Source organism: Hyla sarda, chromosome 2 (assembly GCF_029499605.1).
Source record: "Hyla sarda isolate aHylSar1 chromosome 2, aHylSar1.hap1, whole genome shotgun sequence".
Taxonomy (NCBI): Eukaryota; Metazoa; Chordata; class Amphibia; order Anura; family Hylidae; genus Hyla; species Hyla sarda.
Window position 1 is genome coordinate 476,826,173 of NC_079190.1, and position 23,093 is coordinate 476,849,265.

Below are 23,093 nucleotides of genomic sequence, written 5' to 3' on the forward strand. Positions count from 1 at the left end.
TTCAGCAGCAATTTTCCAATTTTTCACAAAATTTTCAAACTCACTATTTTTCAGGGACCAGTTCAGGTTCGAAGTGGATTTGAAGGGTCTTCATATTAGAAATACCCCACAAAAGACCCCATTATAAAAACTGCACCCCCCAAAGTATTCAAAATGACATTCAGTCATCATTTTAACCCTTTAGGTGTTTCACAGGAATAGAAGCAAAGTGAAGGAGAAAATTCACAATCTTCATTTTTTACACTCGCATGTTCTTGTAGACCCAATTTTTGAATTTTTACAAGGGGTAAAAGGAGAAAATGTATACTTATATTTGTAGCCCAATTTCTCTCGAGTAAGCACATACCTCATATGTCTATGTAAATTGTTCGGCGGGTGCAGTAGAGGGCTCAGAAGGGAAAGAGCGACAAGGGGATTTTGGAGAGTACGTTTTTCTGAAATGGTTTTTGGGGGGCATGTTGCATTTAGGAAGCCCCTATGGTGCCAGAACAGCAAAAAACCCTCACATGGCATACCATTTTGGAAACTAGACCCCTTGAGGAACATAACAAGGAATAAAGTGAGCCTTAATACCCCACAGGTGTTTCACGACTTTGGCATATGTAAAAAATAAAAAATTCCACTAAAATGTGTGTTTCCCCCAAATTTCACATTTTTGCAAGGGTTAATAGCAGGAAATACTCCCCAATATTTGTAACCCCTTCTCTTCTGAGTATGAAGGTACCCCATAAGTGGACCTGAAGTGCACTATGGGCGAACTACAATGCTCAGAAGAGAAGGAGTCATATTTGGCTTTTTGAGAGCAAATTTTGCTCGGGGGGCATATCGCATTTAGGAAGCCCCTATGGTGCCAGAACAGCAAAATAACCCCACATGGCATACCATTTTGGAAACGAGACCCCTTGAGAAATGTAACAAGGGATACAGTGAGCATTTGCCCCCCACTGGTGTCTGACAGATCTTTGGAACAGTGGGCTGTACAAGTTTTTTCATTTTCACGGACCACTGTTCCAAAGATCCGTCAGACACCTGTGGGGGGGTAAATTCTCACTGCACCCCTCATTACATTCCGTGAGGGGTGTCGTTTCCGAAATGGGGTCACATGTGGGGTTTTTTTTTTTTGCGTTTGTCAAAACCGCTGTAACAATCAGCCACCCCTGTGCAAATCACCTCAAATGTACATGGCGCACTCTCCCTTCTGGGTCTTGTTGTGCGCCCCCAGAGCACTTTGCGCTCACATATGGGGTATCTCTGTAGTCGGGAGAAATTGCGTTACAAATTTTGGGGGGCTTTTTTCCCTTTAACTCTTGTGAAAATGTAAAGTATAGGGCAACATCAGCATGTTAGTGTAAAAAATGTAATTTGTTTTACACTAACATTCTGGTGTAGACCCCAACATTTCCTTTTCATGAAGGGTTAAAGAAGAAAAAGCCCCCCAAACCTTGTAACGCAATTTCTCCCGAGTACGGCGATACCCCATATGTCGCCCTAAACTGTTGCCTTGAAATACGACAGGGCTCCAAAGTGAGAGCGCCGTGCGCATTTGAGGCCTAAATTAGGGATTTGCATAGGGGTGGACATAGGGGTATTCTATGCCAGTGATTCCCAAACAGGGTGCCTCCAGCTGTTGCAAAACTCCCAGCATGCGTGGACAGTCAACGGTTGTCCGGCAATACTGGGAGTTGTTGTTTTTCAACAGCTGGAGGCTCTGCTTTGGAAACAGTGGTGTACCGGATGTTCTTATTGGGGGAGGGGGGCTGTGTAGGGGTATGTGTATATGTAGTGTTTTTAACTTTTTATTTTATTTTATTTTGTGTTAGTGTAGTGTTTTTAGGGTACAGTCACATGGGCGGGGGATTACAGCGAGTTTCCCAGCGCAAAATTTGCTGCATCTCAAGATGCGAGAAACCCACTGTAAAAGCCTCGCCCATGTGAATGTACCCTGTACATTCACAGGGGGGGGGGGGGGGGGGGTGCACCAGCTGTTGCAAAACCACAACTCCCAGCATGCATGGTCTGTTAGTGCATGCTTGGAGTTATAGTTTTGCAACAGCTGGAGGCACACAGGTTAGGAAACACTGAGTTAGAAACAGACAATGTCTCCCAACCAGTGTGTCTCCAGTTGTTGCAAAACTACAACTCCCAGCATGCCCAGACAGCCAAAGGCTGTCTAGGCATGCTGGGAGTTGTAGTTTTCAGACTCCTAGAAGCAGCAGTGAAGATCTTCACTGCTGCCTCTGAGGACCACATACTTACCTGTCGCTGCTCGTCCACGTGGCCGGTCCCGCGCTGCTCCTCGGTCCCGCCGCTGGATCAGGTAAGTCCGCCGGTCCCCACGTGTTCCCCCCGAATGCCGCAGGTCCCCGCGAGCCCCTGCAGCCTTCGTCCCCCGTTCTGCCCGACTTCCAGGGGCGGGCAGTGCGGGGGATCTGAACTTTCACCCCAGATCACTGTGATTGGTCCACAGGGACCAATCACAGTGATCGCTGACCAGGACCATCAATGGATGGTCCTGGGGGTGAAGCAGAAGTTGTCCCCTGCTGGAAACAGCGGTACTTCTGCCAGTTAACCCGTGCGATGCTGCGCATCGCCGGGTTAACTGAATGTCATTTATAAACGCCGGGATCCGCGAACGCACTGCACAACCCGGCGTTTATATATGACATTCTGCGGGAAGGGGTTAAAAGGTAAGGAGGAAAAAACTAAAGTGCAAGAACGGGAAAACCCTCCGTACCCAAGGGGTTAATCCCTGGACATGTTTTATTCATATGGTTATGCTTGTATGGGCACTTAATCTGTGATTTGTTGTTTTCATCGGTACCACATTTGTGTATATGTGATTTTTGATGACTTTTTATTCCTTTTTTTTTTTTTCCGGGATGTGATCACAATTCAGCATTGGACTTTGTTATTTTTATGTTTTATGTCGTTCACCGTATGGAGTCATTAACGTTATATTTTAGTCATTCAGACTATTCTACCAAATATGTTTAAAAAAATGAATTCCCCCTCTTTTCCCATTTTACAAAAAAAAATTTTTTTTTTAAATAAAATAAAATTTTTGCAAATCTGACCACTGTCACTTTATATATGAATAACTCTGAGATGCTTTTACTTTTCATTCTTATTCTGAGATTGTTTTTTCGTGACATATTCTACTTTAACATAGTGGTAATTTTTGTCGTTACTTGAATCTTTTCTTGTTGAAAAATCCCAAAATATAGAAAATTTTGCATTTTTCTGCCTGTAAGGAAAATGGACATTCCAAATTATATATTGATTCACAAATACAATGGGGGACATTTATCAAGGGATTTAGAGCTCTTTTTTTGCTTACAAAAGTCGCAGAAAAAGTCGCATTAGCACTTAAGCAATTTTTTGTGCGACTTTTGGCTGTAAGCAAAAAGCTACAAAAAAGCGTACGAAAGTAAATTTTATTTTTTACTTTGCAATGGTCAGTGATTTATCAAGTGCGAAAGTCGCATAAAAAGTCGCAAGCCCTCAAAAACTGCATAAATATAAGCCAGCTCGGAGCTGGTGCACAAAACGGCTTTTGAGAGCAAATTTTATATTTCCCGCTGGCAGCCGTGATCACAGCTCCAGCGGGAAATATATTGCAACTGTACAAAGGAGCCCGGGCTGGCATCACTCTGCAGCCGCCCAGCTCTGTCTGATTCTAACCCCGCTACCCTAACATAATGACATCCCCCCTTGTTTCCCACCCGCCTGCGCTGCACATCTCCCATCTGTCTGCTACCTGTTGCAAGACTACAACTCCCAGCATGTCCATACAGTGAGGGCATGCTGGGAGTTGTAGTATTGTAGCGGGCGGACAATGTGCGGCGCGGGCAGGTGGAAGACAAGCGGGGTGGGGGTTATATAAAGCAGTGTCCCCATCCCCATCATTGTATTAGGGTAGCGGGGATAGAATCGGAGGAACCCGGGCGGCTGAAGACTGATTCCAGCCTGGGCTCCTTTTAACAAACCTCGGCGCAGTGGAGTTTCTATTTCCCTTAATGTAATTTCATATTTCCCGCTGGGTCCCGTAATTGGCCAGGACCGAGCAGCCAATCACGGGAAATTTGATATTACATTAGGGACTAAAAGCTCCGCGGCTCCGCTAGATGTTAAAAGGAGCCCGGGCTGGCATCAGTCTGCACCCTCCTGGGCTCCTAAGATATCCTGCGGCACCGTGGTAAGGTGCCCGGGCTAACCTCACTTCAGCCGCCCGGGCTCCGTCAACTTTTATTTCCGCAGCGCCTGGTAAGGAGCCCGGGCTGACATAACTCAGCTGCCCCCCACGGGACTCCCACAGCCGTCAGGGAGATGTGTAGGTGCCGTCCCTGTCATCCCTCAGCACTGCGGTACACACCGAGAGATGGCAGGGACGGCTTCTGCACATCTCCCTGCCTGGCTGAGGGAGTCCCGGGCGGCTGCAGTGTTATGTCAGCCCGGGCTCCTTACTACAGCGCCGCAGAGTTTGGTGTAATTTCAAATTTCCCGCTGGGTCCCGTGTCACGTGACGACAGGAAATATGAAATTACAGTGATTCTCTGATCACTGCAGCCAAGGAGCGGAGCGCATTACCACCCTCTTCCCTGGCTGGCACGACTACAACTCCCAGCATGTCCTTACAGGAAGGGCATGCTGGGAGAGTTGTGTGCGTGGGGGGGTTGACAAGCTTGTCACCTGCCCCCCTGCTGCAAAACTACAACTCCCAGCATACCCTTACAGTAAGAGCATGCTGGGAGTTGTAGGGGGGGGGGGGGGTGACAATCTCCCACACCACATGACTACAACTCCCAGCATGCCCTTACTGTAAGGACATGCTGGGAGTTGTAGTTGTGTGGCAGGTGACAGGCTTTTCACCTGCCCCCCTAAAACTCCCAGCATGCCCTTACAGTAAGGATATGCTGGGAGTTGTAGTCATGTGGTGCGGGAGATGGTTACCCCCGCACCCCCCCCCCCCACACACACACACTACAACTCCCAGCATATCCTTACTGTAAGGGCATGCTGGGAGTTGTAGGGGGGCAGGTGACAAGCCTGTCACCTGCCCTCTGCGGCACAAATACAACTCCCAGCATGTCCTTACAATAACGATATGTTGGGAGTTGTAGTGTGTGCGTGGGGGGGGGGGGGGGGTAACAATCTCCCGCATCACATGACTACAACTCCCAGCATATCCTTACTGTAAGGGCATGCTGTGAGTTGTAGTCATGTGGTGCGGGAGATTGTCACCCCCCCTACAACTCCCAGCATGCTCTTACTGTAAGGGCATGCTGGGAGTTGTAGTCAGGCGCGGACGGGTGACAATAAATGTATTAACCTATTTTTCTTTTTTTCTCCTCATTTCAGATCCATGTATCCTGTGGACTACTTCGGATTTGGTGGACTGCTTCAATGACCAGCGTCTTTTTTAACCCCTTCCCGCAGAATGTCATATATAAACGCCGGGTTGTGCAGTGCGTTCGCGCATCCCGGCGTTTATAAATGACATTCAGTTAACCCGGCGATGCGCAGCATCGCAAGAGTTAACTGGCAGAAGTCCCGCTGTTTCCAGCAGGGGACAACTTCTGCTTCACCCCCAGGACCATCCATTGATGGTCCTGGTCAGCGATCACTGTGATTGGTCCCTGTGGACCAATCACAGTGATCTGGGGTGAAAGTTCAGATCCCCCGCACTGCCCGCCCATGGAAGTCGGGCAGAACGGGGGACGATGGCTGCGGGGGCTCGCGGGGACCTGCGGCATAGGGGGGGAACATCAGGGGACCGGCGGCCTTACCTGGCGGGACCGAGGAGCAGCGGCAGGATCGGCCACGTGGACAAGCAGCGACGGGACCGGCAGGTAAGTATATGGTCCTCAGAAGCAGCAGTGAAGATCTTCACTGCTGCTTCTAGGAGTCTGAAAACTACAACTCCCAGCATGCCTAGACAGCCTTTTGCTGTCTGGGCATGCTGGGAGTTGTAGTTTTGCAACATCTGGAGGGCCCCAGTTTGGAGACCATTGTATAATGGTCTCCAATCTGTGCTCTTCCAGCTGTTGCAAAACTACAACTCCCAGTATGCACTGACTGTCCATGCATGCTGGGAGTTTTAGTTCAGCAACATCTAGCCCTTCAGATGTTGCCGAACTACAACTCCCAGCATGCCCTTCAGCTGTCTGGGCATGCTGGGAGTTGTAGTTTTGCAACAACTGGAGACACACTGGTTGGGAAACATTGCCTGTTTCTAACTCAGTGTTTCCTAACCTGTGTGCCTCCAGCTATTGCAAAACTATAACTCCCAGCATGCACTAACAGACCATGCATGCTGGGAGTTGTGGTTTTGCAACAGCTGGTGCACGCCCCCCCCCCCCCCCCCCCCTGTGAATGTACAGGGTACATTCACATGGGCGAGGCCTTTACAGTGGGTTTCTCGCATCTTGAGATGCAGCAAATTTTGCGCCGGGAAACTCGCTGTAATCCCCCGCGCATGTGACTGTACCCTAAAAACACTACACTACACTACACTAACACAAAATAAAATTAAAAGTTAAAAACACTACATATACACATACCCCTACACAGCCCCCCTCCCCCAATAAGAACGTCTGGTACGCCACTGTTTCAAAAGCAGAGCCTCCAGCTGTTGAAAAACAACAACTCCCAGTATTGCCGGACAGCCGTTGACTGTCCACGCATGCTGGGAGTTTTGCAACAGCTGGAGGCACCCTTTTTGGGAATCACTGGCGTAGAATACCCCTATGTCCACCCCTATGCAAATCCCTAATTTAGGCCTCAAATGCGCACGGCGCTCTCACTTTGGAGCCCTGTCGTATTTCAAGGCAACAGTTTAGGGCGACATATGGGGTATCGCCGTACTCGGGAGAAATTGCGTTACAAGGTTTGGGGGGCTTTTTCTTCTTTAACCCTTCATGAAAAGGAAATGTTGGGGTCTACACCACAATGTTAGTGTAAAAATTTTTGATTTTTTACACTAACATGCTGATGTTGCCCTATACATTTTCAGAAGAGGTAAAAGGGAAAAAAGCCCCCCAAAATTTGTAACGCAATTTCTCCTGACTACAGAGATACCCCATATGTGAGCGCAAAGTGCTCTGGGGGCGCACAACAAGGCCCAGAAGGGAGAGCGCACCATGTACATTTGAGGTGATTTGCACAGGGGTGGCTGATTGTTACAGCGGTTTTGACAAACGCAAAAAAAACAAAACCCCACATGTGACCCCATTTCGGAAACGACACCCCTCACGAAATGTAATGAGGGGTGCAGTGAGAATTTACCCCCCCCCCCCACAGGTGTCTGACGGATCTTTGGAACAGTGGTCCGTGAAAATGAAAACTTGTACAGCCCACTGTTACAAAGATCTGTCAGACACCAGTGGGGGGCAAATGCTCACTGTACCCCTTGTTACGTTCCTCAAGGGGTCTCGTTTCCAAAATGGTATGCCATGTGTTTTTTTTTTGCTGTTCTGGCACCAGAGGGGCTTCCTAAATGCGATATGCCCCCCGAGCAAAATTTGCTCTCAAAAAGCCAAATATGGCTCCTTGTCTCTTGAGCAATGTAGTTCGCCCATAGTGCACTTCAGTTCAACTTAGGGTGTACCTCCATAATCAGAAGAGAAGGGGTTACAAATATTGGGGAGTATTTCCTGCTATTAACCCTTGCAAAAATGTGAAATTTGGGGGGAAACACACATTTTAGTGGAAAAATTATATATATTTTTTTTACATATGCAAAAGTCGTGAAACACCTGTGGGGTAATAAGGCTCACTTTATTCCTTATTACAATCCTCAAGGGGTCTAGTTTCCAAAATGGTATGCCATGTGTTTTTTTTTTTTTTTTGCTGTTCTGGCACCATAGGGGCTTCCTAAATGCGACATGCCCCCCGAGCAAAATTTGCTCTCAAAAAGCCAAATATGACTCCTTCTCTTCTGAGCATTGTAGTTCGCCCATAGTGCACTTCAGGTCAACTTATGGGGTACCTCCATACTCAGAAGAGAAGGGGTTACAAATATTGGGGGGTATTTCCTGCTATTCACCCTTGGAAAAATGTGAAATTTGGGGGGAAACACACATTTTAGTGAAAAATCTAAAAAAAAATTTACATATGCAAAAGTCGTGAAACACCTGTGGGGTATTAAGGCTCACCTTATTCCTTGTTATGTTCACTTTGCTTCTATTCCTGTGAAACACCTAAAGGGTTAAAATGATGACTGAATGTCATTTTGAATACTTTGGGGGGTGCAGTTTTTATAATGGGTCTTTTGTGGGGTATTTCTAATATGAAGACCCTTCAAATCCACTTCAAACCTGAACTGGTCCCTGAAAAATAGTGAGTTTGAAAATTTTGTGAAAAATTGGAAAATTGCTGCTGAACTTTGAAGCCCTCTGGTGTCTTCCAAAAGTAAAAACTCGTCACTTTTATGATGCAGACTTAAAGTAGACATATTGTATATGTGAATAAAAAATTTTTTTTATTTGTTATATACATTTTCCTTGCAAGCAGAGAGCTTCAAAGTTAGAAAAATGCAAAATTTTCAAATTTTTCATCAAATTTTAGGATTTTTCACAAGGAAAGGATGCAAGTTACCACAAAAATTTACCACCATGTTAAAGTAGAATATGTCACGAAAAAACAATCTCGGAATCAGAATGATAACTAAAAGCATTCCAGAGTTATTAATGTTTAAAGTGACAGTGGTCAGATGTGCAAAAAACGCTCTGGTCCTTAAGGCCAAAATGGGCTTGGTCCTGAAGGGGTTAAACCTGTTTAATGTTAATGAGAGTGTTTTTTTGGAATAAATTTTTTTGAAACGTGTTTTTTTTTTAATTACTTGAAAGGCTTAGTAGTGGAAGCTGTCTAATAGACGGAATCCATTACTAAGCCTATGCTTAGTGTTAGCCCCCAACACAGCTAGCGCTAACCTCCAATTATTACCCCAGTACCCACCGCCACAGGGGTACCGGGAAGAGCCGGTGCCAATAGGCCCGGAGCATCAAATATGGCGCTCCTGGGCCTAGGCGGTAACGGGCTGGCATTAATTAGGCTGGGAAGGGCCAGTAACAATGGTCCTCGCCCACCCTGGTATCATCAGGCTGTTGCTGCTTGGTTGGTATTTGGCTGAAAATAAAAATAGGGGGAACCCTATGCGTTTTTTTTTAAATAATTATTCATGCAAAACAAAGATAAGGTTCCCCCTATTTTTATCCAAATACCAACCAAGCAGCAACAGCCTGATGTTACCAGGGTGGGCAAGGACCATTGTTATTGGCCCTCCCAAGCCTAAATAACACCAGCCTGTTACCGCCTAGGCCCAGGAGCGCCATATTTGAGGCTCTGGGCCTGGTGGTACCGCCTCCTCCCAGCACCCCTGTGGTGGTGGGTAACGGGGAAATAATTGGGGGTTAGCGCTAGCTGTTTTGGGGGCTAATGCTAAGCCTCAGCTTAATAATGGACTCTGTCTATAATACTGCTTCCACTACTAAGCCTGCCAAGTATATTTAAAAAAAAAACATCACATTTAAAAAAAATGTATTCCAAAAAAACACTCCCCCAAAAGTCCTCATTAACCATTTTATTAACATTAAACCAAAAAAATGCTAATCACTGCACTCCCCTGAATCTAAAGTAATCCACAAGATACACGGATCTGAAATGAGAAGACAAAAAATGAGTTAGTACATTTAGAGGAAAAAAAAAAGTGGTAAAAAGGGTAAAAAAAAAACATACATACCGTATATACTCGAGTATAAGCCGAGTTTTTCAGCACGATTTTTCGTGCTGAAAACACCCCCCTCGGCTTATATTCGAGTGACCTCTCCGCCCTCAGTGGTCTTCAGCCTGCGGACCTCCAGATGTTTCAAAACTACAACTCCCAGTAAGCCAGGGCAGCCATCGGCTGTCCGGGCGTGCTGGGAGTTGTAGTTTTGAAACCTCTGAAGGTCCGCAGGTTAAAGACCACTGCGGCCTTTAACATCATCCAGTCCCCCCTCTCACCCCCTTTAGTTCTGTACTCACCTCCGCTCGGCGGGACGGTGCTCCGCTGGTCCGGTGCTGCAGGACTGTGCGGTGGGAGGTCGTCCGGTGGGATAGTGGTTCCGGGCTGCCATCTCAAGGCAAGGCAAGGCAACGCCTCTATTTCGGGCCCGAAGTGCGGAGAAGAGGCCCCCCCGGTGAAGATGGCAGCCCGGAACCACTATCCCACCGGACGACCTCCCCACCGGACAGTACTGCAGCACCGGACCAGCGGAGCACCGTCCCGCCGAGCGGATGTGAGTACAGAACTAAAGGGGGTGAGAGGGGGGGCTAGATGATATTGAAGGCCGCAGTGGTCTTCAACCTGCGGACCTCCAGAGGTTTCAAAACTACAACTCCCAGCAAGCCCGGACAGCCGATGGCTGCCCGGGCTTGCTGGGAGTTGTAGTTTTGAAACCTCTGGAGGTCCGCAGAAGACCACTGTATCAGACATTGACAAGCGGTGATGATGAAGGTGGGGGGGGGCTGATGACAAGGGGATGATGACAAGGGGATGATAAAGGGGGGGGGTGGGATGATGACAAGGGGATGATGAAGGGGGGTGTGGGATTATGAAAAGGGGATGATGAAGGGAGTGGGGATGATGACAAGGGGATGATGACAAGGGGATGATGAAGGGGGGTGTGGGATTATGACACGGGGATGATGAAGGGGGTGGGGATGATGACAAGGGGATGATGACAAGGGGATGATGAAGGGGGGTGTGGGATTATGACAAGGGGATGATGAAGGGAGTGGGGATGACGACAAGGGGATGAGGACAAGGGGATGATGAAGGGGGTGTGTGGGATTATGACAAGGGGATGATGAAGGGGGTGGGGATTATGAAAAGGGGATGATGACAAGGGGATGATGAAGGGGGTGGGGATGATGACAAGGGGATGATTACAAGGGGATCGGCTGTCCGGGCTTGCTGGGAGTTGTAGTTTTGAAACCTCTGAAGGTCCGCAGGTTGAAGACCACTGCGGCCTTCGACATCATCCAGCCCCCCCTCTCACCCCCTTTAGTTCTGTACTCACCTCCGCTCGGCGGGACGGTGCTCCGCTGGTCCGGTGCTGCAGGACTGTGCAGTGGGAGGTCGTCCGGTGGGATAGTGGTTCCGGGCTGACATCTTCACCGTGGGGGCCTCTTCTCTGCGCTTCGGGCCCGGAATAGTCACATTGCCTTGACGACAACGCAGGGGGACGTTCATTACCAACGTCCGTCTGTGTCGTCATCAAGGCAACGCCTCTATTTCGGGCCCGAAGCGCGGAGAAGAGGCCCCCCCCCCGGTGAAGATGGCAGCCCGGAACCACTATCCCACCGGACGACCTCCCCACCGGACAGTTCTGCAGCACCGGACCAGCGGAGCACCGTCCCGCCGAGCGGATGTGAGTACAGAACTAAAGGGGGTGAGAGGGGGGCTAGATGATATTGAAGGCCGCAGTGGTCTTCAACCTGCGGACCTCCTGAGGTTTCAAAACTACAACTCCCAGCAAGCCCGGACAGCCGATGGCTGCCCGGGCTTGCGGGGAGTTGTAGTTTTGAAACCTCTGGTGGTCCGCATAAGACCACTGTATCAGACATTGACAAGCGGTGATGATGAAGGTGGGGGGGGGGGGCTGATGACAAGAGGATGATGACAAGGGGATGATGAAGGGGGGTGTGTGGGATGATAACAAGGGGATGATGAAGGGAGTGGAGATGATGACAAGGGGATGATGACAAGGGGATGATGTTTTGGGGGTGTGGGATTATGACAAGGGGATGATGAAGGGAGTGGGGATGACGACAAGGGGATGAGGACAAGGGGATGATGAAGGGGGGGTGTGGGATTATGACAAGGGGATTATGAAGGGGGGGGGGGATTATGAAAAGGGGATGATGACAAGGGGATGATGAAGGGGGTGGGGATGATGACAAGGGGATGATGAAGGGGGGTGTGTGGGATGATGACAAGGGGATGATGAAGGGGGGGTGTGGGATGATGACAAGGGGATGATGAAGGGGGGGTGATGACAGGCGGTGATGATGAAGGGGGGGATGATGACAGGCGGTGATGATGAAGGGGGAATGATGACAGGCGGTGATGATAAAGGGGGGATGATGACAGGCGGTGATGATGAAGGGGGGATGATGACAGGGTGATGATGAAGGGGGGATGATGACAGGCGGTGATGATGAAGGGGGGATGATGAGAGGGTGATGATGAAGGGGGTGTTAATGACGGGGGGTCTGGATGATGACAGGGGGGATGATGTATTTCCCACCCTAGGCTTATACTTGAGTCAATAACTTTTCCTGGGATTTTGGGGTGAAATTAGGGGCCTCGGCTTATATTCGGGTCGGCTTATACTCGAGTACATACGAGAGAGAGAGAGATATATATATATATTTATATATATATATATATATATATATAATATATATATATATATATATATATATATATATATATATAGAGATAAAAAATGTCAAAGCTGCAAAATTGTGTTCTGTGGTCATTTATTGGTTTTTGCTTATGTGTGCAAAAAGCAAAACCAAAAGCAAGAAAAAAATGCCAACAGAACTCGATTACCAAAGCAACAATGATAAATGTCCCCGAATATGTCTACTTTATGTTTGCATCGTAAAGTTTTCATGTTTTTATTTTTTTTTAAGACATTAGAGGGCTTCAAAGTATAGCAGCATTTTTTCAAACTTTTCACGAAAAATAAAAAATCTGAATTTTTCAGGGACCAGTCAAGTCTGAAGTGGATTTGAGGGGCCTTTCTGTGAGAAATATACCACAAATGACCCCATTGTAGAAACTGCACCCCTCAAAGTATTCAAATGTCATTAAGAAAGTTTGTTAACCCTTTAGGTGTTTCACAGGAACAGCAGCAAAGTGGAGGAGAAAAATTAAGATTTCCATTTTTTATACTAACATGTTCATGTGGCCCAATTTTTTTTTACATTTTTGTAAGGGTTCTTAGGAGAAAAAGTCCCACAAAATTTGTAGCCCAACTTCTCTTGAGTATGGAAATACCTCATATATTGACGCAAAGTGCTCTGTGGGCCCACAACATGGCTCAAAAGGGAAAGAGCAACTGTGGGATTTTAGAGGGTGAATATTGCTGAAATGGTTTTGGGGGGCATGTTGCATTTAGCAAGCCCCCATGGTGTCAGAACAGCAAAAAAAAACAAAAAAAAACACATGGCACACTATTTGGGAAACGACACCCCTCCAGGAACGTAACAAGGGGTACAGCGAACCTTAACACCTCACGTGAAAAATTAGATTTTTATATCCCTTGTTATGTTCCATGAGGGATGCAGTTTCCAAAATGGGGTCACATGTGGGTATTTTTCTTGTGTGTTTATGTCAGAACCGTTGCAACTATCAGCCACCTCTGTGCAAATCACCAATTTAGGCCTCAAATGTACATATTGCGCTCTCACTCCTGAGCCTTGTTGTGCATCCGCAGAGCATTGTACGCCCACATATGGGGTATTTCCGTACAAATTTTGGGGGTCTTTTTTGAAAATAAAAAGTATGGGACAACACCAGCATGTTAGTGTAAAAAAACATACTGGTGTAGACCCCAACTTTTCCATTTCATAAGGGGTAAAATTAGAAAAAGCCCCCAAAATATGTAACGCAATTTCTCCCGAGTACGGAAATACCCCATATGTGTCCCTAAACCGTTTCCTTGAAATATGACAGGGCTCCAAAGTGAGAGAGCACCATGCGCATTTGAGGACTAAATTAGAGATTTGCATAGGGGAGGACCCAGATGCAAGCATTACAATTGACTCTGCTACCATAAATACCCTACAGCAGTGTTTCCAAAACAGGGTGCCTCCAGCTGTGGCAAAACTCCCAGCATGCCTGGACAGTCAATGGCAATGCTGGAAGTTGTTGTTTTGCAACAGTCGGAGGCTCCTTTTTGCAAACAGTGCCGTACCAGACGTTTTAAATTTTTATGGGGGTCAAACCTCCAGCTGTTGCAAAACTTCAACTCTCAACATGGACTCAGAGACCGTGCATGCTGGGAGTTGTAATTTTGCCACAGCTGGAGGCCCACCGGTGAGGAAAGCCGTGTTAGGGAACAGATAAACTCAGTGCTTCCCCACCAGGGTGCCTCCAGCTGTTACAAAACGAACACTCCCAGCATAAACGGTCTGTCAGTGCATGCTGGGAGTTGTAGTTTTGCAACAGCTGGAGGCACACTGGTGGGGAAACACTGAGTTAGGTTCTGTTACCTAACTGTGTTTCGTCACCAGTGTGCTTCTTGCTGTGGCAAAACTACAACTCCCAGCATGCACTGATGGCCAAAGGACATGCTGGGAGTTGTAGTTATGCAACAGCTTGAGGCACGTGTGGTGCCTGTTTATAGGTCCCCATAGCCATAGCCACAGTCCCTAGGACGTCGGGGTCCTTTTGTATAGTCCGGGCTTGCTGGGAGTTGTAGTTTTGAAACCTCTGGAGGTCCGAAGGGTTGAAGACCACTGCGGCCTTCAACATCATCCAGCCCCCCCTCTCACCCCCTTTAGTTCTGTACTCACCTCCGCTCGGCGGGACGGTACTCCGCTGGTCCGGTGCTGCAGGACTGTCCGGTGTGGAGGTCGTCCGGTGGGATAGTGGTTCCGGGCTGCCATCTTCACCGGGGGGGCCTCTTCTTCGCGCTTCGGGCCCAGAATAGTCACGTTGCCTTGACGACAACGCAGGGGGATGTTCATTACCAACGTCCGTCTGCGTCGTCGTCAAGGCAACGCCTCTATTTCGGGCTCGAAGCGCGGAGAAGAGGCCCCCCGGTGAAGATGGCAGATGTATAAACGATAACTTCCAGCATGGCAAGTCAGCAGTTTGCTGTTTGTGCATGCTGGGAGTTGTAGTTTTGCAACATCTGGAGGGCCACAGTTTAGAGATCACTGCACAGTGATCTCCAAACTGTGGCCCTCCAGATGTTGCAAAACTACAAATCCCAGCATGCCCTGACAGCCAACAGCTGTCTGGGCATGCTGGGAGTTGTAGTTTAGCAACATAAGGAGGCTTACAGTTTACAGAAATCACTGCATGGTGACAATCAGATGTCCAAGACAGCTGATGTCCCCTAGACAGGAGCACTAGGATGGGTATGGGGGGGTTATAGGGGTCTGTTTGATGTTTTATTTCACACAGAGCTCACACAGCTCCAATCTCCTCACAGATCTCCCTACACTGAGGAGATCGGAGCTGTGAAAGGCAGTTTTTTTCAACTGCCTCTGCTGTGATTGGTCAATCTGGATTGATTGACCAATCACAACAATCAGGGGGCCAGGCCAGCCATGGGGAGACCCGCGGACGATGTCTGTGATGATCAGCTGTCTATGAAAGCTGAAGTCACTTCAATGTCACAGCATGTTTCCATGTTTACATGCTGTGACAGTTTAGCTTCAGGACGAGCCGGCTCATCTAACGCGGCAAGTACTCGCTGATTAGGACGATCAATTAATACTGATCGGTAATATCGACAATCTACTTCTCTGGTCTGACAATGTCACAAAATGTGGGCTCAAAATTGAGCAAAAAAGCCCCCAGAGTACGGATATTCATGGTGCGGCATAGTATGTTTTTAATACTTTTTTTTATTTCTGAGGACGGTGGATGGGTTTTTGCGGGATAGTTGGAGTGCAGCTATTTAGTGCCAGGCAGGCTAGTTAGGGTGTCACCAGATGCGGTACCCCCCCTGTCACTCTCTAGCAATGCTACTGGTAATAAAGGGTAGATAAAGAACTTCAGCTATTTACATAAGGGAAAACTTTTCTGCTTTAACCCCTTAAGGATCGAGGTCATTTTGGCCTTAAGGACCAGAGCATTTTTTGCACATCTGACCACTGTCACTTTAAGCATTACTAACTCTGGGATGCTTTTACTTATGAAGTTCATTCCGAGATAGTTTTTTCGTGACATATTCTACTTTATCATAGTGGTAAGTTTTCGTCAATACTTGCATCATTTCTTGGTAAAAAATTCAAAAATTTGAAAATGTTGCTTTTTTTTTAACCTTGAAGCTCTCTGCTTGTGAGGAAAATAGACATACCAAATAAATTATATGTTGATTCACATATACAATCTCTTCATGTTTGCATCATAAAGTTGACATGTTTTTTTTTTACTTTTGGAAGACATCAGTGGGCTTCAAAGTTCAGCAGCAATTTTCAAATTTTTCTCAAAATTTTCAAAATCTGAATTTTTCAGGGACCAGTTCAGATTTGAAGTGGATTTGAGGGGTCTTCATATTAGAAATACCCCATAAATTACCCCATTATAAAAACTGCACCCATCAAAGTATACAAAATTATATTCAGAATGTTTGTTAACCCTTTAGGTGTTTAACAGGAATAGCAGTAAGTTTAAGGAGAAAATTGAAGACCCAGTATTTACACCCCACTGGCGTTTGACAGATCTTTGGAACTGTAAGCTGTGCAAATGAAAAATTACATTTTTCATTTTCAAGGACCACTGTTCCAAAAATCTGTCAGACACCTGTGGGGCGTAAATGCTCACTGTACCCCTTATTACATTACTTGAGGGGTGTAGTTTCCAAAATGGGGTCACATGTGGGAGGGGTCCATTGTTCTGGCTCTATGGGGGCTTTGTAAACACACGTGGCCTTCAATTCCGGACAAAATTTATCTTCAAAAGCCCAATGGTGCTCCTTCTCTTCTGAGCATTGTAGTTCACCCGCAGAGCACTTTACATCCACATATGGGGTATGTTCTTACTCAGAAGAAATGGGGTTACAAATTTTGGGGGGCTTTTTCATATTTTCCCTTGTGAAAATGAAAAATTTAGGTTAACACCAGCATATTATGTTTAGTTTTTTTTTTCTCATTTTCCCATCCAAATTTAATGAAAAATTTTCAAACACCTGTGGGGTGTTAAGGCTCACTGTACCCCTTGTTACGTTCCGTGAGGGGTGTAGTTTCCAAAATGAGCCGCTGTAAAATCAGCCACCCCTGTGCAAATCACCAAATTAAAAAGAAACTTAAGTGCCCAGGGGGGGAACAGGGTTAAATAACCAAAAAGAACCTCCAAACCCCAGTCACCGAAGTGACGGGGTAAAAAACCCCTATTGAAAATTCCCTCCCAACTATAGTATATAAAACTTCACTTTTATTTCATTATTATTATAAAAAGGTCCCCTGTAGTGAGTAAAATTAGCAGACTATTCCCTCAACTGGTATAGCTTATCCTATCTGGAGTTCACTGTAATATGTGCTTGACAGTGGCTGCAGACCACTGTCGATTGGGGAAGGTGCTGCAAATAAAATATAATCGATCTGTCTCCCCTACATGTTTCGTGGTATGACCCACGTCCTCAGGGGTTAAGAGACAAATGGCCACGTGTATATGCAAGTGCATCCTTTTATAATGTCCGCTGGACACTCCCCATACCTTGGAACCAATAATAATAGCGCATAGACTTACCTGTTCCTATGCCACCTATCACTTCACCGTTTATTGCAGGTGCCTGGGGTTAAGGGATAACTTCCGGCGCTTATTGATGACATGTATCAGTCGCCGCACTTACCCGTATTTTCTTTTTGTTTACCTATTCTGTTACGTAGATCGCGCATGCGCCCTATCTCCGAGCTCGCCGTTCAATGTGCGATCAGCACTATGAAGACTCGCGCATGCGCGCGGACTTAAACCCAGGTCCGTAACTCAGCATGTCAACTGCGCATCTGCACGGACTTAGAATCTGGCTGATAGAACGTTATCTACCCAGTGAAGGTGACATATATGGATCACTCGAATTTCTATATATTAGGGTTAAGGTATCAGATAAAGTTGACTTATAAGGATCTAAAATAGACACCACATATAGTCATGAGTTGTACACTTTGGTCTCTATTATTGTCTATCTAACAAGTGTATTCCACTATTAATAAAGCGGTGGTATGATTAAATCCTAACTATCTTGTAATTAATTATCAGTTAGTTTATTGATTACTTTATTAATCTATATACTTGTACTACGAACAATTTATTTAGTTATCTTCTATCTTTTTATGGGTAAATACTATATCTATCCATATATACACGTTTTATGCCAAAAACCAATAAAAGATGGGGAAATACATTAGTTGTGTATCAATCAGAAAAAATATCAAATATGATGGTTAAGTTGCCCAGATTAATACCAATGCCACCTTAAATGAAAGAAATTTTTAAAGTATTTATTTGAATTTTACCATTTCTACTCATAAAAAAGCCGCGAAGGAGAAACCTTCATTAAGGCCATATGGGCTTCGTGTTCCCAGTCTATAGATCCATCTGGATTCTTCTTGTAACAATATTTTATCTATATTTCCTCTACGTGGGCCCAGTTGTTTCTGACAGATACCCCAAAATTCGATCTCGAATATATTCTGACCATGGACTGCCCTCATGTGTCTAGCAAGTGGCGTATCACTGTTTGTACGTATAGTACTCAGGTGTTTGGAGATTCTCCTCCTAAATTCTTGTGTTGTCTTACCAACATAAAGTTTGTGACAACTACAGCGAGCTGCATAGATTATGTTTTTGCTTGAGCAATTAATGAATTGTCTAATCTGATATTGACGTCCATCAAGTGGATTAGAGAACTCTTGAGTCTTGGGTAAGTATTTGCAGAAACTACAATGGCCACATGGAAAAGATCCTGTAACACCCATCCGAGGTCTATTGTGGGTCTCCTCCAATGAGGGTAAATGACTCCGGACTAGAATGTCCTTAATATTGGATCCTCTCCTGAAGGTTACTTGTGGTCTAACCCCTACTACTTCTCTTAGATCTGGATCTGAATATAGAATCGGCCAGTATCTACGTAAGATATTGTAGATCCTAGTACTATATGCATCATATGTACCAATGCATCTGATTTTGTGTTCTGTGGCTACTCTGTTTGAGGTTAGTAGTTGTCTCCTATCACTATTATTCGCTCTCCTGTGTGCCTTCTTGACATGGGCCAGGGGATAACCCCTTGCTCTAAACCTCCTGGATAATTCTACAGATTCCGCCTCAAAGGTATCTTGAGTAGAGCAGTTACGCTTCGCCCTTAGGAACTGTCCTACAGGAATGCTTCTTCTAAGGGTGACAGGGTGCCAGCTTTGCCAGTGTAGAAGATTATTCGTCGATGTCGGTTTACGAAAAACTTTTGTTTGAATCGTGTTGGTCTCATCAATCATAATAGTAAGGTCTAAAAAGTTAATTAGTCTACCCCCAAACTCTGAAGTGAAGTGCATACCAATATCATTGTGATTAAGAGCTTCTAGGAAGGATGTGAATAAAGTGCTCCCCCCATCCCACAAAATCAACACGTCATCAATAAATCTACCCCAAAATATAATGTGACTAGTGTAGTGCTCAAAATCATCAGAAAAAACAAACTCACTCTCCCACCACCCTAGAAAAAGATTAGCGTAATTTGGTGCACAAGTGGACCCCATAGCGGTGCCTTGTGTCTGGAAAAAGAAAGTGTCATCAAATAAGAAATAGTTATGTGTCAAAACAAATGTGAGTAAATCAATAACAAATTCATTATGTGTCTTGAAGTGAATACTGCGTGTATTCAGGAATTTCTTTACCGCCGTGATCCCCAAATCGTGCCTAATATTAGTGTAAAGACTTTCAACGTCTATACTTGCTAACATGGTGGAATCAGTGACTGTTAAATCTTGTAATTTAGTGACAGTGTCCTTAGTATCCTTAAGATAGGATGGTAAGGAGGTGACTAATGGTGCTAAAAACTGATCTACATAGATGCTGGCACCCTGTGTGAGATTATCATTCCCCGAGATTATCGGTCGTCCTCTGAGTGGCTGTGTATTCTTATGCGTCTTCGGCAAAGAATAGAAGGTCGCAATTGTAGGATTTGGATTATATATAAAGTTATATTCATCCATGGAGATTAGACTACTCTCTTTCGCTGAGGTCAAGAGGGATTTCAGTTCCCTGAGGAAAGGAATTGTGGGGTCTGTTTTTAGTCTCTGATATTTAGTGTGATCCTCTAGCAAAGCCAGACACATACGGATGTATTCACTCCTATCTAAAAGAACCACATTACCGCCTTTGTCCGAGGCTTTTATTATAATGTCAGTGTTTGTTCTTAGATTTTCTAAAGCCTCTCTTTCACCTGCGGCTAGATTTGTGTATACCATCTTCTGTGTTGGTCTGATTTTTTCAATTTCCTTCACTACTAGATTTACAAATGTATCAATGCTGCCGTATTGTGAAAGAGATGGGGTCAATCTACTTTTCGGCCTAAGATTGGTTAGAGGTCCTTCGCAACCTCTAGGTCCCTCTATATTTTCCAAAAGAAGATCCTCCAAGACCTCAATAGCCTTCAGTTCATTACTCTGTGCAGTAAGTACTGGATCATTATGTTGCTGATGCCATTTATGGAGACATAATTTACGGGCAAAAAGATTAATGTCCTTGACCCATGTAAAGGTGTCAAATCTTGGTGTCGGGGTGAAGGACAGACCCCTTTTGAGTAGTGAAATCTCATTAGTGGATAAGGAATAAGAGGAGAGATTGATGATTTGTAATTCATCCATATCTCCAATTCCTGTATCATCCCCATAGTCAGAGTTCTCCTCTTCTCTTCCCAATCCTACATATGTGCAGTCGCTGGAGTATTCAGAGTTGATGCACTCCCTGTATTGCCCAAAAATGTTGGAAGTGCCTGAGGCACTGTTGGGCCTAAAAAACGCGTCATAGTTGTTTGTGACATAGATTGAGGACCCAATTGTCTCACCATATTGCCTGATGCCACAGGATGGTATGTCATATTCGCCTGTGATGTATTGGGGAATTGAGGATTTGTTCCTTGTATATTGCCCATATTTCCCTGTGTCAGCGGGGGATACGGCACACAGGAAACCATAGACGATCCAGAACCATTGGGTACTGCTCTGGATGGCTCCGACCATGTTTGACTACTTCTAGGGTTATTCGTATACGGAGGTTTTTTGTATTGAGGAACGTATGTCTTATTCTTGCCTCCTTTATATTTCCTTTTGGTGCTCCCACGTGAGCTGCTATTATCTGAAAGATATTCTTCTGTGCCTGAAGTATCAGTATCCTGATGTGACCTATACGGATGTGATTTGTAATGGGTAAAATGACCCTTCCTCTCACCTCTGTATGTGTATGCCTTGCCGTTTGCAAAATCTGTGTAGTCCCTTATATATTTGCTATGTTTCTTTTCTTTTAATTCGTTTTTGAAATTTTCCAAATTTTTTTGGAGTTTTACTTCCAAAGATGCGTATTCTGGATTATTAATAAAGGCCTGAATTTCTTTAATTTCCTTTTCTAGTTGGATATTCGTGGATTCCAGATGTCTTTTTTCGTATTCACACAGATAATTTATCATACGCAATGAATTTTCGGTTAGGAGTTGTTCCCAGCCTTGTAGGAACGCTAAGTCGTCCCTGTGTGAATTGGGTATAATAGGTATTCTCAATCCTCTATACACGATCTTTTGTTGCAAATATGTTTCAAAACTGGTGACTTCCCACCAGGACCTAACACAGTTTTTATAAGTCTTTGTTAGATTGCGAAACGCTTGCTGGATGTCAATCTGGTTTAATGGAAGGTGTTGAGTAGAAAAAACATGAGTGGCTTCAGTATTAAATTGATCTAGGCTAAATTTTTGTGATAAGAAACCTGCCATCATGCAGTGTCATGTAACATGAACGGGCAAAAAAAGGGCGAGAGCCCTAGAAAACACAAAAGAAACTTAAGTGCCCAGGGGGGGAACAGGGTTAAATAACCAAAAAGAACCTCCAAACCCCAGTCACCGAAGTGACGGGGTAAAAAACCCCTATTGAAAATTCCCTCCCAACTATAGTATATAAAGCTTCACTTTTATTTCATTATTATTATAAAAAGGTCCCCTGTAGTGAGTAAAATTAGCAGACTATTCCCTCAACTGGTATAGCTTATCCTATCTGGAGTTCACTGTAATATGTGCTTGACAGTGGCTGCAGACCACTGTCGATTGGGGAAGGTGCTGCAAATAAAATATAATCGATCTGTCTCCCCTACATGTTTCGTGGTATGACCCACGTCCTCAGGGGTTAAGAGACAAATGGCCACGTGTATATGCAAGTGCATCCTTTTATAATGTCCGCTGGACACTCCCCATACCTTGGAACCAATAATAATAGCGCATAGACTTACCTGTTCCTATGCCACCTATCACTTCACCGTTTATTGCAGGTGCCTGGGGTTAAGGGATAACTTCCGGCGCTTATTGATGACATGTATCAGTCGCCGCACTTACCCGTATTTTCTTTTTGTTTACCTATTCTGTTACGTAGATCGCGCATGCGCCCTATCTCCGAGCTCGCCGTTCAATGTGCGATCAGCACTATGAAGACTCGCGCATGCGCGCGGACTTAAACCCAGGTCCGTAACTCAGCATGTCAACTGCGCATCTGCACGGACTTAGAATCTGGCTGATAGAACGTTATCTACCCAGTGAAGGTGACATATATGGATCACTCGAATTTCTATATATTAGGGTTAAGGTATCAGATAAAGTTGACTTATAAGGATCTAAAATAGACACCACATATAGTCATGAGTTGTACACTTTGGTCTCTATTATTGTCTATCTAACAAGTGTATTCCACTATTAATAAAGCGGTGGTATGATTAAATCCTAACTATCTTGTAATTATCTTGTAATTATTATAATTATCTTGTAATTGCGAAGGACCTCTAACCAATCTTAGGCCGAAAAGTAGATTGACCCCATCTCTTTCACAATACGGCAGCATTGATACATTTGTAAATCTAGTAGTGAAGGAAATTGAAAAAATCAGACCAACACAGAAGATGGTATACACAAATCTAGCCGCAGGTGAAAGAGAGGCTTTAGAAAATCTAAGAACAAACACTGACATTATAATAAAAGCCTCGGACAAAGGCGGTAATGTGGTTCTTTTAGATAGGAGTGAATACATCCGTATGTGTCTGGCTTTGCTAGAGGATCACACTAAATATCAGAGACTAAAAACAGACCCCACAATTCCTTTCCTCAGGGAACTGAAAT

The 23,093-nt window shown here is 45.2% G+C and overlaps 1 protein-coding gene across 1 annotated transcript in view; it reads right to left on the minus strand.

Annotated features, from left to right (window-relative positions):
* IGSF3 (immunoglobulin superfamily member 3) overlaps positions 1–20,964 on the minus strand; it is a 67,282-nt gene extending 46,318 nt beyond the window's left edge. The window contains exon 1 of the mRNA XM_056560199.1: positions 18,528–20,964. Within this exon, the coding sequence (XP_056416174.1) occupies positions 18,528–20,964 (2,437 nt within the window). The remainder of the gene's footprint in view (positions 1–18,527) is intronic.
* Positions 20,965–23,093: the final 2,129 nt, after the last annotated feature.